The sequence below is a fragment of the Oryzias latipes genome, chromosome 17, assembly GCF_053564925.1.
Source record: "Oryzias latipes strain Hd-rR chromosome 17, Olatipes_Hd-rR_3.1".
NCBI classification, from domain to species: domain Eukaryota; kingdom Metazoa; phylum Chordata; class Actinopteri; order Beloniformes; family Adrianichthyidae; genus Oryzias; species Oryzias latipes.
The window spans coordinates 33,456,923-33,472,211 of NC_136253.1; the positions used below are offsets into that span (position 1 = coordinate 33,456,923).

The window sequence follows — 15,289 nt, forward strand, 5'->3', positions numbered from 1 at the left end:
TCTGACGCAATAAAGACACAAATAAAAATAAATATTAAATCATACATTTGGCACGGAGGTCCATTGTTGAGCAAATGTTTAGAACTGACGCATAAAAGTGAAATTGTACATGTTCTAAAAGTCACTTCTATTATTGCACTGCATTAAATTGTTTTGTTAAAACCACAAAGGCATGATTTAGAAATAATAGGAACCAATCCAGTACCCAACTATGTTTGTACAACATGGAATATAACATAATAAACTAGTTACTTTTTAAAGAAAAAATAGGAAGTTAAAACATTAAGAAATATTCCAAGAAAACAATTTTCTAATAATAAACAGTAATTTTAGGGCTTAGAGAAGCATTTAAGTACAGTAATAATGCATCTCGCCGCATTCAAACCTATATATCTAGATGCATCACTTTTGAGGATTCTTTTTTGCAATAAGCATCCTTTTTCAAATTGACATCTTACTGTGGCCAGGTGTCAGGAATCCCATTTTTACATATTTTTCAGTTTGAATTCTAAAATTCCACCTCTTATTTAAAGCTTTTTATTGGTATTTTTTTATTGTCAACCTTTTTTGCGTTCTTAAAAAAAAACAAAAACAAATTGCAAATAAGTTTGAAGTGATAAAGTTGAAGTTTACATGTTGCACAACGCACTGATAATTGTAAAAGAAAAATTAAAGTAAAATGAAATTGAACACAGTAATTTATTTTATCAGGACTGATCCAAATATGTGGTACAAAATCCAACAGATTTTGTGTTACTATTGCTTTTATGCAAATGAAAAGTTTGATTTAGATCTTTCCCTTTTCTTTAGCAGTTTCTTCAATATGTATAAACATTTCACCCTTTATAATACCCAAAAAAGAACATTTTAATATTCAAGATAAATAAACTCAGGGAGTAGTAAAGAAGTTTGTTTTTATTAAATATAAAAAGGTCAAAAAGAACAATGATTACTCAAACAAAGTAATACAAAAGGGCGCACAACTTTACCAAAAAAACACAATGTGCCATGAAAAAAAATCAAACTACCAATATTTTTCCACTGTGGCTGAAAAAGAAAACAATCTTTTCTCCAGAAATGAGCCCAATTTGCCCACATCTGAGACATCTTCCCGTGGCAGTGCGATGGCTAGGCATGAGGAGTAGTGTTGAGGTTTATCTCCCTGTAGATGATATCAAGGCCTAAAGAAGAAAGACACATACTGTATAAAAATACATTTGACTCTTTTAACTGATAAGTACAGGTGTGAAGCCACAAGCTCTATTTCAGTTTACAGATTAACCGTCTTTAAAATGAACTGAATTCCTCAATAGTTCAGATTTGGTGATGGCTTTTGGTTTCTAGAAGTGCTGTTAGTACTTGCACTGCAGCATGAAGTACAAGTATGAGCATGTGAGAATGTTACGCGTGTGGCTGACTTACCAAAACAACAAGGAAGTTCTCACAAGAAGGAGCAGACCTTCTGTGGTCGGAAAGGGTTGGTGCTGGAGGACATGCCAGTCAGCAGAGGGTCCTGTGTGGCGTTGTTCATGCAAAACTGTTGTAGTTCAGCAGCTGCCTGAGAAACCTGGTCAAAAAAGAGCAATCCTGTTTTGCATGATAAAAACCACAAAGGATTATGACACAGCAATAAAGAATATATTTAAAAGAAATGTCCCTTCTTCAGGGAAAAACTAGAACTTCTTTAATAATAACTATTAAGTTACTTTGAAAAGTAGAAACTTTTTAGACGTAAAAAAAAGGAATAAACTAGTTTCCCTTTTACCTTTTAATGAAAAAAATACGATTTGTTCAAACAGGACTTTAAAAATGTGATTCTTTAATCCAGGAGACTCAAATAAATTCTCTAATATTTCACATGATTGGATTTTTAAATAAAGCTGTGATTTGATTCTAGAGTCTAATCCATTTTTTAGTATTATTTAATCCTTACTATATTTAAATATATGCTTCTGCATTATTCATGACCAAAACTTTTTTCCCTGCCAACAGTAGATGAGCTGCTCACCTTTGCAGTTTCCTTCACTGAAGTGACTGTAAGCGTTATTTGCAGGTTGCTGTATTAGAGCATTTGCACATTTTTGAATAAACTGGTACAAAATTTGACTACTTAAATGAGCAAGAGTCGAGTAGATCCAAATTTCTTATTGTTACTTTGATAACGTGTAAAATTAAGCCAGAAAAAAAGGGGAAGTGACCATAAAGGTGTTAAATTAATTTAACTGACCTTTCAACATATCAATACACTTTTATGAGCACAATAATATTTTAAAGTGGTATAATCAAAGCTAATCAAAGATTACCAAGTCCCAAAATAAAACCACGATTAAACAAGCAAAAGTGCTTAAAGGTTAATTAATATCCTCTAGACATTTGCAAATGCAAAAACACAAACTCAGTTATTGTTTAGGTCTAATGTCTTCAATTTTATTGTTGTTTTTAGCAGCTTTTGGCCCCTGTGAGGTCAAACTGGTTTTTCACCAGAATGGATTGCAATGGTGAAGGTCATTACTGTGGACTTTGTATATTAATTGTGTGGTTTTATAGATAACCAAATGATAAAGATTTACCCCCCCCCCCCCCCCATACAATTATGGATTTCATAATACTTTGATAAAAGTTTCCTCAATCGTTTAAATCTTCAGACAGTGGATCATTTATAGAACTAAGGGCCTGTGGAACAAATAGTTACTTTGGATTCAAAATGACGTTTCGTTTTATGAAATATATAGATTTCTTTTCACCCTAGTAGTTTCACTTCAGTTAACGGAAACTACAGAAGACAAACTGAGCAGGCAGCTAAAAAGAAATTCGCTCAAATTACACATTTTACTCGGCACGGTATGATTTAATCTAAAAAAAAAAACTTGAAATACCCGCATTCAGTAGTTTTTTCCATGTAGTCATAAGAAATTCCCGTTAAAAGCTGCAACTACGCCCCATTACGCCTGTTGACTTCATGCTAGCAACGCTAGCGCAGCGCGCGACCTAGCATTGCTAACAGTTTCCTCTGTTTTGTTCGTAAAAGAAAGAATAAAAAACTTCTCACCTTCACTCTGTTTATGCTCGCCTCATAACGCAGCTGCTGGACCACCTTTTTCATGGCTACGATGCTGGAAGAAGAGGACATTCTTGCCGCTGGATGTCTAAAGTTCGAGGTTTCGGTGCTGCCGTCCGGAAAAGTGATGCTAAAGGATGAGGACTTCCGGCGGGCTCTGGTTTTTCAACTTTAAAGCAGAAAAAAACGAAACGACCGCCAGGGGGCGCCAACGACAAAAAAAACCATCGTTTTGAAAAAAGATCCTTTATTGTGCTGTCACGCAAATTAAAAATAATCCACCACTTCACATTCAACTGAATCAATAATTTATACTTAAAATATGTCACATAGATAATGAGAGAGTTTATTAGCTTGTGAGAATACGACTCAAAGTGCATTTGTGTTCAATCGGTGGAGATGAATGATTTGTCAGAGGTCAAGACAATCAATAACGGAGTTGTAGATCTTTCACCAACTAAGTCAGCGGGTTTTTATCTTCATCTAATGAGAAAATACTCAGATCACTGGAGCAAACTTTGCTTTTTGATTTGAGCCAGGATTCCTCGTCCTCGGTGGCGCTCGACTCCTGCCAGCGTCTTTGATTTGAATGTCTGGAGGAGCTGAAATGGACACGAATAAAAAATTAAAGCAAAACATATAAAAAAAAAAAAACCTTAAAGAAAATGTTATAATTGCAGCCCAAAAGGGGGAATAGATGGTCCTTATGATTAACTTTCAAATATTCAGACCACAGTACCTGTAGTCTGGGATGAGTCGGAGTGTGCGACAGACGTCAATCGTGGATGGCACAGCAGCAGATTTTGAAGACTTGGGAGTGGAGAATGTAGTGTAGGCGGAGGATTTGACCGGTGGAGCTTTAGAAGACGACGTCCTGATCTCAGGCTCACTTTCTAATAGTTAATCGGCAATGATAAAAAAAATAGGTAACAAAGAAATGCTAAAAGCCTTTTTAAATGAAAGATTTCCTCTAATTGAAACCTTAGATGATTCATTTTTTTTTTGCCACTGCATCATACTTTCTATAACTAACAATCTTTAGGATACACTTATCTCAGCGACAAGCCTTAAATAATTATAAAAACAAATGAAACGTAAAGACTTGCTCGACTTACTAACTGAAAGGGCACTTTGACCGTCTGATGAGGAAGATCTCATGCGGTCTGCAAAGGGAGTCATGCTCAGAAACTGATGCTTGAGCCAGGCAGCTCGGTCCTCCTCAAAAGCCCTTTTCTGTGGAAACCGACAGCATGGCGTGAATGGGGGACATCAGCGGAGCCACTCTGCGGCACAACCTTGGAGGCGGGGTTACCTCTCGCCCCAGTCTGATGGCAGCTTCGGTGAAGTTCTTTCTCTCCTTTTCAAAGTTTCTCTTCTGCTCGTCGAAGAGCCTCCATTCCTCCTTGAGGCGCTCCTTCTCCTCCAGCGTGTAGCAGCCATTGAGAAGAGCTGCCGTCTCATCGTCAAATGATGTGTTGAGTTGTTGCTGATGGACAAAAACACTATTTAAAACAAGTCATCTATCATTTGCCTCAGCTTTTAAAAAGAAAAAAAAAAGAATATTTCACCCATAAACAAGTCCCAGTTTTGGTGCTTATTACCCAATTTGCTGAGCTTTCCTCCCAAAAACTGACCTGCAGGAGCTGCTGCTGTGCATGGATGAACTCTTTGCACTGCTGAACTTCGAGCCTCATCCTTTCCACCTCGTGCTCATGCGTTTCCAGAGGGATCACCTCTGCGTTGGACGGCGGTTGATTCTGCACCAGAGACGCTACAAGGCAAGAGGGAATCAAACGGTTAGAGTTTTCGGACGGACACCCACCCCCCACACACACATTTAGAGGTTTGGCAACACAGAGGCTGTGTCCGAACTCCCACCCTAACCCCCAACTACTAAAAACCTACATAGTGCGGCATTATGTCGAGCCCTGAATTTTAAAAGATTTTTTTTTTTTTTAAACGGCGGATATGATGTCATCGACTTCTCAAAGTTCAAATCTAATTGATATGAAGATTTTGCGACGATTATTTATGAGTCCACTGTCGTCTGAAGACAAAAACATTGATGTTTTATCAAAAATAATACATTTAAACACATTTTTATTTGGGCAGAAATTGTTCAAACGCAATGCATTGTGGTCTATATTCGTCGATCTAGTGAGCATCGATGCACACTGGTTTTTCGCAGAGACTTCTGGGAACTTTCTAGGGCACTGGATTTTGAATTGTGGATTCTGACAGCACTAGAGAAATGACCAACGCCCTATATAGTGGACTGTATAGTGAGTAGGGAAGGAATTCTGACACAACCCGAGATTTTTCAAATTAAGAAAATATTTAAGGCCACTGTGCCGTTTACAACTACCGCCAGTAATATTAGGCATTATTTATCCTGTAACGGGCTGAGAATATTATTTTGTTCAATTATATGGCCTTATTTTAAGTACTGTGTTGAAGTGTGATGTAATATGTTGTTCAGTTGACTGCACCTTCATACCTTGGTTGTCTAACTTCTGCACGTGGTTCCTGAGTTTCCTCCACTGCTGCCGGATGCTGTTGGTCAGCTGTTCTCGAGCGTGCTCACAAGACTGGTCCAGAGTTTCCCTGCTGGTCTCTGCGCTCCTCTCCTCTCTATCCGAGTCCCCCTGTGACTCAAGAGCGGGAACAAATGACTTATCCTATCCAATCATGTTTGGCTCCGTTTTTCAGTGTTGTGATGTACACACACATGTTTAAAAAACACACAAAAACACTTTATTACCAGCTCCTGGCTCTCCTCCGCAGAGCCTCCTCTGTTCAAAGGCGGACATGGACTCAGGATGTGCATCATCTCCTTCTTCATCTGCTGCAGGACTTTTTGGAGTTCGGCGTTTTCCAGCATCAGGGCCCTCTGACTGGCCTCGTAGTCACTCAGCAGGGATTTGTACATCTCAGCCTCACGGCTGCAAAGCGCGTTCAAACAGGCGCAGATGAGATCTGGAACACCGTCTCAATACGACCGAGGAGCGGCAGAGTTTCGGGATACCTGGCTGTCGCTTTCGCAGTTTTCCAGTGGCTCCTTTTCCCGTCTGACCTTCCAACAGAATTCAGCATTTCAATGGCTGTGAAGCAAAAAAGAGGGGAAATGCACGAAGCCTTAAAAAGAACTCCACACTATATTATGGAAAGAGAATCCCAAATTTACCAAGTTTCTTGTCTTTTCTGTCGACCAACAGTTGGCTCAGGCGCTCCTTCAGTTTAGCAGCTTCTCTCTCTTTCCTCTTGGCATCATGACTGTACTGAGAGGCACGACTGGCAATGATACTTTGGAGCTTTTGGACCTGTTATTGATTGGACCATTGATTGAAGTGTTAGTGAGGCGCTTCGTTTGTCGCGTAAGGAGTTTTTAAAACGTCAACTTTGACTTCTTAGAGATGAGACATCCATCTACCTCATCCTTTTCTGTTTTTAAGCAGCTCTGGAGAGTCTTCAGCTTGAGTTGGAGCTGCCTCTCCGTCTCATGCAGGCCCGATTTTTCTCGTATGGAAAGTTCCAACTGGTCCTGAGGGGTAAACAAATACAGAAAGCAGCTCAACGTGAAAGGATGTTCAGCTCAGGACCACATCCTAAAAGGTTCCTTTTTCCAACTCTTTTACATGCAAGACAGTTTGCCAAATCACTCCTTAAAAAACAAAAAACGAGTCTTTATTCCACTTCACCTGAATGAAACTTAAACTGAATGATTCAAAAGGATCCATGAGAGCTGCTCACGTGCCTTAAGTCTGGAATTGCTCGTCTGCATGTGCTCCAAGGTGCTGGTCTTCTTTAGCTGCTCCTTCTCCAGCTCCTCTACGTTGTTCATGCTCCTCCTGTGAATCTGCAGCAGCTCATACATGGCGTTCAGCGCCGGCGCTGCATTCAGACTGGCTCTCCCGGGGGGGTCGGCCTGGATGTGTGCGGCGAGGCCCAGCGAGCCAAGTTCCTGATGGAGGATTCGATAAAAGTAGAGATAATTTAATCATTGCAGTCCTTTAGTCCTTAAAACTGTGTTTTCCAAATGCTCCTGTGGCGTTTTTAGGATGATCAGAAGATCAAACTTGCATTTCTGAGTGTTACTTTCTTCAAATCGTTGTGAATCAGGAGCAGACGAAAACATGCAGTTAAAAAAAATATGGTATTTGTGAGGTAGAAAATAAACTGGACGGGTGTAGAGCTCCAATTTTGCTCGCCGTTCTTGTTGCACTGCTAATGTTAGTTAGGTTGAAAGTGTAAACAGAGACCTCTCAGTTGTGGGTGATGGGAAAGGGGGGGGGCAAGGCAAATTTCTCTGGGACATCGTTTCTGCTGGTAAACGCCAGGGTTTTTCCCTTTTGGCCTTAAAAACGTCATAATAATACTTAAAAGACCACTGGGATTACTCATTCATAGTTTTTCCTCAAACCTGATTGATGTAGGAAATGCATTGAGGAATGTTGTCTTCAGTGCAGAAAGCACTTATCACACTGTAGGAGCTTTTAGAGGAAGGCAGGGAATAGGCAGACATGAGGTTGTTGTGCCTGGAGGGGGACATCGCCACATGTGATAAGATGGAGATCTCATAATTATCTAAAAGAAAAAGGAAAAAAAAAACAATAAGAATGCAATTATTATAACAGCTACAACAATCAATCGGTTGTCCTTTCCTCTTCTGGGAAAAAGAATTAGGTCGCTGTTTGAAATGAGAGCAAAAATGTGGGTCATCTCAAGCAGATCCAAGAATAGGAAGCTCATGGCTCTTTCTCGTTTTAAAACGGAGCAGATCTACTATAAAACATGAACATATCTTTACCCATCGATGTCTCAGTCAACCCCCAGTCTCCCATATCACTGCAGCATCAGCAGACAGGGACCGGAGCTCACGGGGTCTCCAGGGAAGCGGATTAGCCCAAAGGCCGGAGAATCCCGGAGGACCGAGCCCTGCGACGGAGCAGCAAACCACGAGGCAGATCAGCGTGACATAATCTGACCTAATGCTGGATTAACAGTCACACGAGAGCGCCGGCGAGGGTTACACCAGGGGTTCCTTCCCATTAGCCCCCCAACAGTAAAAAATGAACTACAGGGACACGATGTCAAAGATTGATTCACTGTTTTTAAATTCTGTTTGAATATTAGGGCAAAAAATAAATAAATAGGTGGGAATAAAGTTTTAAATTATGTGAAAAAAGTCAAAATCTTACTAGAATAAAATTGTGAATTCATTATTTAAAAAGATGTGATTTCACGTGGGGAAAAAAAAAACATGTTTTTGTAAAATAGGACTTTTCTGAAAATAAAGTAATGCATTAACAACACAAAATGGATGAGAAGTGTGAATTATCTGCAGCATAAATTAAAAGGATAATGTTGGACTGTTTTTGTGGAAACATTTTAAAAGCTAAATGGTGATTTTTTTTTTCTTTGTTAAATCGCCCCTTTGTATAGCATAAATTTTTTAATTTGTGTTAATTTAATCATTTTATTATTTTAAATTGTTGATTTTTTTCATAATTTATAATACATCTTTAAATTTGTTTAAATAATATTACTTTATCCTCAAATTGTTAATTTATTTCTCATAATTTTAAAAGTTTATTCTGATAAATTGTTGTAAAAATATATAATTTTACAAATTATTCTTTTAAAATGTTGGCTTTTTCATCATAATTTTACGACTTTGTCATATATTTATTTATTTTTCTTATTTTGTGGTGACCCTAATTCTCCGCCCTACATAACTGAATAAATGTATTTTTTAATTGTATTTTATTGTTCAAACGTTAAAGCAGCTCTGATCAAACTGGCTGGACAGGATGTAATTTAACCATAAACAAGCCACGCCCACAACTTTCCCTGTTTAAACTTGTATTCAGAAATCATTGAGGACATTCTGTTCACGAATAAAAGAAAACTTGTTTGGTTTTTAAGTTACAAAATGAAGATAAAGGCATGTGAGGAATTTTTCCAAAAGGTTTATTTATATAAAGGCACCTTGGTGTACAAGGTGAAACATTATATCGTGATCATATTTATTTTATTTTATTTGGATTAATGACAAAACAACCAAGTGTTAGCAAAGCGTTTAGGGTTTTGTCCGTTAAATAAACGTTTTCTTAAAATAAATAAATAAAATCCTCTTATTCGGTTTAGCAAATCTGCTTATCTGCTCTGCTAGCAGCACGCGCCATAAACAAACTCACCGCTGCTGATGGGTCGACCCGAACCGAGTGTCTAACTTCGGCGATGTCCGTCAAATCAGCGGGAGCCTCCGTCATCAGACACACCTGCAAATTCCGGGCAGAACCTGCGTGTCATTCTTTTCGCATTAACGATTTCTGCCAAAAAAAATAAGTAGTCCCGAAAAGCAGAAAACTCGCGGCGTGTCTATTGATAAGCTGGCCGAGGCTGTGTTTTTCTTTTTCTTTTTTTTTTTTACGTGCGTGAAGCCGTCGGCTTTCTGCTGCTCCGACTAAACCGCGGCGTCATTGGCGGAACTGTTGTTAAGCAACCAGTATGCGAGTCGGACATTGGATGTGGGCGGACACATAGGATTTTGAAACCGTCTCCACAGCGCCCTCGCGTGGTAACACGAGGTGGTTATCTTAATAAATTAAACCACTGCAAATGCAAGACTAAAGTGCATAAAAATTTCAAATTGTAATGAAATAAACATTTAATATAACTTGCATTTAAAATAATCACACACCTTATAATATTAGGTTTATTATTATTATTATTATTATTATTATTATTATTATTATTATTATTATTATTATTATTATTATTATTATTATTATTATTATTATTGTTATTATTAAAGAAAAACAACAATTCAAAACAAGAGGACACCTTAAATCTTTATGGTAGGGTTAATGTCATAATTTGGTCATTTTTGACAGAAACAAACTAAGAGCCTGATACCTTCAACCCACCAAAGACACTTGAACAAAAAGAATAGCAAATAACTCCATTCAGGGATCAATAGGCAGAAAACTATAGGCTCCATGAACAATCTGTGAATCCATACAGTGACATGTTTGCCTTTTGTACAGCATATTCACATTTTTGGGGGTTTGGTATAAAAGTGAAAAGATGAGATTTCTTTTTGAAATTTTTCTTCTAGGGCTGGTTGTTTTTTGTTAATTTTCAGAGGAACAATGTGGGATTTTGTCTGTTGCATTCTGTTATAAAAAGTACTTTGTGGAATTTTTTTTCTTTTTGCTCACATTTCAGTGTGTTGGAATATTCAGTTTGATAGAAAACGTAGAAAAAAATAGAAATGTAAAAACGGCGCTGTAATGTTCTACTTGGAGGCTTTGACTTTACATTTAGTGCCGATGGAAATGTGCAAAAGTACAAAGTTATTCACTGATGGAAGCACTGAGAAATGTAAATTCATGACACACGGAGCAAACAATGCAAGGCAATGTGAGGTGGTTTAACTGTTTATCTCCAAAACAATTGATGATTCAGAAAAAAGATGATATTGATTATTGCGCATGTATGTCTGCCTGTAACTACATCATCCATAGCAGCCACATGGAGACACACAGCAGGTGGAAGGCTCCACGTCCGTCTGGTATTTTCCAGACTCCGGCTGGTCTCTGCATTCTGCCATGAAGATGTGAAGCTGGGACACAGATTCCTTGTCTTTCTGGTGATGCTGAAAAGGAAACGTTTTATTTAGAAAGTGCTGACTGAAGACAGATATGTGTTTGAAACCGGTAATGACTGTGTGCTTACAACATACTAACTTTGATGGTTTCATAGGTGTCGGTGATGAGAGCAATGAACAAGCTGAGAACCATGTAAATGAACAGGGAGATGAAGGAGTAGAGGTAGAGCCGGCTGAAGAGCCAAACCATGTAGCAGTTGTCTCGAGTTTTCAGAAAGGTGGCGTACATATCATCTCCGTTAATGAGGGAGAAGAGGCATTCTGTCACTTTGCCCAGTGTGCGGAACTGGAAGATAAAAAATAAATGATGGGAGTTAATTAGATTTCATTGTTTAATGACTGTCAAGGAGCAGTGAAGACAAAAATAAATGGTGTTTAGAAATTGTATTTGATAAGAACAAGAGCAAGACCAAGAATTAAAAAAAATATGAACAAAAAAAGAAAATGAATGAGAAGAGGGATGGGAATAAGACGAAGAAATAAGAATAGGAATATGTATAAAAACATGGATCAAGAAAAGGGATAAGAGAATTAATTAGAATAAGGAATAACAATGAAGCTGAAAAGTTTTCTTTGTATCTGTGAATTCTTAACTTTTGCAAAACCAAACAGGACATTTATCCTATTGTTTGTACCTTGTCATGGTAAGGTCCAAGGACGATCCAGCCACAGAAGCAATACCCGAGATAGATCATCGCCACACAGCAGCAAAAACGGATGACATTAGGAAACGCCGCCCTCAGGGTCAGGATTAAGATCTGAGAACAAGTCAAGAATTTTACTGGAGGTGTAAATGCACCAACTATCTGCACGAGCAATGATATAAAGTTTAGTGTCACTCCTACATTGTATTTTTTGAAGAAGCCAAGGTAGCGAATGACGCCGACCCATGAAAGCATTGTTGCTGTTCCCAGCAAGATGCTGCAAATGTCATAGTTGGACTGAAACTTACGCGGAGAAACAGAAAATTACAACCTAATTATTTAAAATAATGGTTTCTTCAAACTGTTAATTTGAAGAAATTCTGCACCAAGTTCAATGTCAAACAACAAACCTTTGTCTGAATCCCAATTTTCATCAGCGACCCTGCCATGGTCAGCACATCGCTGGCTATGATGAGGATGTACCAGCCGTTCACGAACTCCAGCCGGTCCGACAAAGACACCACTTTGTTGTAGAAGGTGTGGTAGAACCGAGAAAACTCCTGCGTGAGAGAAAACAGAAGCCTGGGAGCGTCCAAACGCACTTTCATGAGAGTAGAAGTTCGTGGAAATCAGCTGCACATATAGAGATGAGTGTCTATCCAAAAATGCAGTTTCACACATTAAAACCACAAACCTGAGACCCTCAACAAGAAGTAAAAGAGTCAAAATGGAGATAAATTAACTGAGAACATCCCCAAGATTGATGATGAGGAGGAGGATGGTAGCAGGTTAGCAAAAATAAAAGATCTTTAAGATACAAGAAAAATGCAGAACATTGCAAAGAAATAGGAAATTACTGAGTTTGAATTATCTAAAACAAGAGAAAGAACAATAAAAACTGAAAAGTTGTTTCCAAATGACAGAAAACAGTAACAAACTGTATGAAATGACTCCAGGGGCTCAGAATACAGACTGTTTTCTGTTGTTCTGTGTTTTCTTGTGCACGTAGTTTCCATCCAAACTTACAAACTGGAGTTGGATCCCCTTGATGACAGACCGAGAGCAGAGGATGAGGGAGGTGAAGCACGCCACGATGACCACAGTATCAAACAAGACCAGGAGATAATCAATCTTTCCAGCTGAAAATCAGATCCACAGGTTTAGAGACGCTTGAGACTCCAAAAATGTGTTTTTGGTGTTTTTAACGCGCCTTTGTTGCATTCTTTTTAATGATGGAGGACATAGATGAAGAGAGATTAAGGTGAAACTTGCATTTCTGAGTATTTCTTTATTCAAATGGTTGTGAATGAGGAGCAGATGAGAAAATCCTGTTTGGAATAGTTGGTATTTGTGACGTAGAAAATACTCTGGGCGGGTCACAAGTTCCGCTCCATCCTGCAGCATCCTTGTTTTCCTCATCTGAGCTCAAATGTTGCTCAGCATTTGTTCTTCACGGCACTTGGTGGTTTTTAACATTACAGTGAAATAAACCTACTGTGCCTCAATCCAGATGGTGCTTTCCAATATCGATACAGTCGATCCATTCGGTTAACGACTTCCCTCATACCGATCGGTATAGTTGGATCGTAGAAATATAAACCGATTCGTCGATTAAGTCAGTGAACCGTGACATCGCTAATTAATCACACTGCCCCCTACTGGTCATCTCCAAGATAGATGTTTTGGTTGAGATCAAACTCACAGTTTCCCTCCACGTTCCAGTCTCTGCATTCGTAGATCCTCACTTGATTTTTTACATCAACCTTTATTTTCCCGCTGTGCGCTCGATTATCGAATATTATCTGTAAAAAGACAAAAACAAAGAGAGAGTTTTTTAGCTTATGTTTTGTTGTAACTGATTGATAATTGACTTAAAATACTGTCACCCACTGTGATATGGAAGTCGTAGCAATCTGGAAGTTCATGGTGCCTGACAGTCTGCAGGTTGACAGTCTTCAGAGTCAGGTAGACGTTGACTGATAGCAGCCTGGACACATAAACACAGTTCAGACTCTGTGTCAGGCTTCTCACCTGTCGTCATAGCAACCTTTCAGCTGGGTCACCTTTTGAAGTCTAAATAGAAGTTGGTGTGTGTCTTGTTGTTTCCCGACGATGCAGAATATATGGAAACACAATCTACAAAAAGGGTAAAAAAAAAATGTGATTCACTATAAATGTATGATTTCCTCTTTTTGGGTCACACGAAACAGATTATTCTCGCCAGTGATTCATAAAAACAAAGTCATGCGAAGAGGTTTGAGGGAATCTTCCACACCGACAGACCTTTCTCGACGTGTGGGTCGATGTCGAACGTATCGTTCCCAGGATCCACGTTGCTCTTCCTGTACAGGACTTTGCAGACGGTCAGAGGCGTGAACGTGCCGCCGACCCTCTCGTACGCCAGATTCCCCACTGTCAGGTTCTGGAGATGACTGTACTAAAAAGGGATTTCAAAACCGTTTTAACATTTTAACAAAACGACAAGTTCTCTGAGTTTGTTTTGAATTTCTACTACCCTGGAGATCAGATAGTAGATGTGGTCGTACAGATCAGCTTGGGAGTAAATAGCGTGGCTTCCCTGCCAGTTGTCTTTGTATCCTTTGAGGAACAGATGTCTGAAGGTCATGAGGTTTTCCTCTTTGAATGTGACCATCATTTCATTACTCAGACCGAAAGACACCAGCTGTTTTGGAAAACAAAAAAGCACAGAAAACAGAGCATAAAGCAGACATTTGGAGAACGCAAACACGTCTCCCATGAAACCACAACCCACCTGGACTGTGATGATTGCAATTTTCAATATTTGCAGCATCAGTTTCCAGGGCTTTCGCCCTCTGGCTCTGTACTTCTGACAGGGGTTCATGAAGTAATACTTGAGCCTACGCCTGAAATCTTCCACCACCGTCGACTCAGGAAAGGGGCCGCTCCATGCGGCGTGTCCGATCACCCGCCTGGGCTGTGCCGCAGCGGCCAGCAGGGGTTCAGACTCCTCCATCGAGAGCAAACAGCCAAACGTTCGCTGCAGATCAGACGTTTTCATAACCAACAGCAAGAGTTCAGCCATTCCAGTCATTCTGATGTTTATCAAACTGGTTCTTCCACTAACTCGTTCTCTCCCTCCTTTTACTGGTTCAATCTTATTCCAAAAATTATGCAAAATTATTAATAAAAGCTATAAGGTTCTGAAATACATTCTGTTTGCTGCGTTTGCTATTAATGTTTTTCTGCTAATTTTAGTTTCAAAAAATATTTAAAAAAAAAATCAGAGCTGTGGAGTTAAAGTTAAGAAAACACAAGTAAATCTTTTCATTCTGAATTAAATCATGCTCTTAAATGGGCTGTTTTTGGTGTCATTAACATCATTTCCACAGATAAAAAATATAAATCTTGAGTCCTTTCTAACCAAATGGGATTTTATTCCACACAAGGATTTGTTTCTATTGTTTTAAACTACTTTTAACAACACAAACTACTGTCGACACAATTTATGATCATAAAGGAGTAAAAGTGGTTTACCTGCGAATAGCTGTTGTGAAGCAGCGATCTACAGCCCTGTAATCCAGGAGTCCAGAGCAGATTATGAGGACCAGGTGGCAGCGTGAGTCAGGCCAGCAGCCCTCGCCACAATGACTGTCATTCCTCTGTGTCATTTGAAGTTTTTCCAGTTTTTCCAAAACAAAAAAAAAGGAAGCCAGCTTCGATATCTGCTTCTTTAAAATAAGAACTCCATGCAGGACGGAGGCCTCTTCCTGGGTCTGGATTATTACGGGGTAAGAAGCAACAAAATATTGGAAAAAGTCTGGAAATTTAAATTCACTTGAGCTAGAAGGAGCTGCATTTCCAGAAGAAAATGCAGGCTTGAATGCTATATTGCTGAATGAAAATGAAACTTACAGGGTAATAATTGGCAAAAAA

General features: G+C 39.0%; 3 protein-coding genes across 6 annotated transcripts; all 3 read right to left on the minus strand.

Annotated features, from left to right (window-relative positions):
• Positions 1-897: 897 nt before the first annotated feature.
• gng5 (guanine nucleotide binding protein (G protein), gamma 5) lies at positions 898-3,222 on the minus strand. The gene is made up of 3 exons (XM_020711190.3): positions 3,050-3,222; positions 1,423-1,567; positions 898-1,181 (listed from the first exon to the last, which is right to left on the minus strand). Exons 1-2 carry the CDS (start codon positions 3,128-3,130, stop codon positions 1,442-1,444), a joined length of 207 nt encoding a protein of 68 aa, XP_020566849.1. The 5' UTR covers positions 3,131-3,222; the 3' UTR covers positions 898-1,181; positions 1,423-1,441.
• Positions 3,223-3,288: 66 nt separating this feature from the next.
• ssx2ipa (synovial sarcoma, X breakpoint 2 interacting protein a) lies at positions 3,289-9,583 on the minus strand. 2 transcript variants are annotated; one of them, XM_004079430.5, is made up of 14 exons: positions 9,256-9,583; positions 7,866-7,993; positions 7,479-7,642; positions 6,813-7,019; positions 6,489-6,599; positions 6,243-6,378; positions 6,084-6,159; positions 5,820-6,000; positions 5,556-5,703; positions 4,693-4,829; positions 4,371-4,544; positions 4,174-4,291; positions 3,798-3,951; positions 3,289-3,660 (listed from the first exon to the last, which is right to left on the minus strand). In XM_004079430.5, the coding sequence occupies exons 2-14, from the start codon at positions 7,897-7,899 to the stop codon at positions 3,516-3,518; spliced, it is 1,785 nt and encodes a 594-aa protein (XP_004079478.1). In that variant the 5' UTR covers positions 7,900-7,993; positions 9,256-9,583; the 3' UTR covers positions 3,289-3,515. The 2 variants fall into 2 exon arrangements, with proteins under 2 accessions (XP_004079478.1, XP_078790375.1); XM_078934249.1 differs by lacking the exon at positions 7,866-7,993 and having other exon boundaries at positions 9,256-9,395.
• Positions 9,584-10,484: 901 nt separating this feature from the next.
• On the minus strand, positions 10,485-15,030 carry LOC101157647 (mucolipin-3). 3 transcript variants are annotated; one of them, XM_011487036.4, is made up of 13 exons: positions 14,891-15,030; positions 14,148-14,393; positions 13,890-14,057; positions 13,658-13,811; positions 13,438-13,510; positions 13,265-13,361; positions 13,077-13,176; positions 12,401-12,513; positions 11,785-11,934; positions 11,576-11,677; positions 11,366-11,488; positions 10,810-11,016; positions 10,485-10,718 (listed from the first exon to the last, which is right to left on the minus strand). In XM_011487036.4, exons 2-13 carry the CDS (start codon positions 14,367-14,369, stop codon positions 10,578-10,580), a joined length of 1,650 nt encoding a protein of 549 aa, XP_011485338.1. In that variant the 5' UTR covers positions 14,370-14,393; positions 14,891-15,030; the 3' UTR covers positions 10,485-10,577. The 3 variants fall into 3 exon arrangements, with proteins under 3 accessions (XP_011485338.1, XP_078790376.1, XP_020566850.1); XM_078934250.1 differs by having other exon boundaries at positions 10,806-11,016; XM_020711191.3 differs by having other exon boundaries at positions 10,799-11,016.
• Positions 15,031-15,289: the final 259 nt, after the last annotated feature.

Bases quoted from the DNA above. Each gene is read 5' to 3' on its own strand.
- gng5 (XM_020711190.3), bottom strand. From the start codon at position 3,130: ATGTCCTCTTCTTCCAGCATCGTAGCCATGAAAAAGGTGGTCCAGCAG. The intron at 1,568-3,049 runs GTGAGAAGTTTT...TTTTTTGACCAG, and splicing joins CGAGCATAAACAGAGTGAAG to GTTTCTCAGGCAGCTGCTGA.
- ssx2ipa (XM_004079430.5), bottom strand. From the start codon at position 7,899: ATGGGAGACTGGGGGTTGACTGAGACATCGATGG. The intron at 5,704-5,819 runs GTAATAAAGTGT...CTTGAGTCACAG, and splicing joins CGGAGGAGAGCCAGGAGCTG to GGGGACTCGGATAGAGAGGA. The intron at 4,830-5,555 runs GTATGAAGGTGC...CTTGCCTTGTAG, and splicing joins GCAGAAGTTAGACAACCAAG to CGTCTCTGGTGCAGAATCAA.
- LOC101157647 (XM_020711191.3), bottom strand. From the start codon at position 14,369: ATGGAGGAGTCTGAACCCCTGCTGGCCGCTGCGGCACAGCCCAGGCGG. The intron at 13,812-13,889 runs GTAGTAGAAATT...ATCCCTTTTTAG, and splicing joins TCTACTATCTGATCTCCAGG to TACAGTCATCTCCAGAACCT. The intron at 11,489-11,575 runs GTAGGAGTGACA...ACTTGTTCTCAG, and splicing joins GCTTCTTCAAAAAATACAAT to ATCTTAATCCTGACCCTGAG.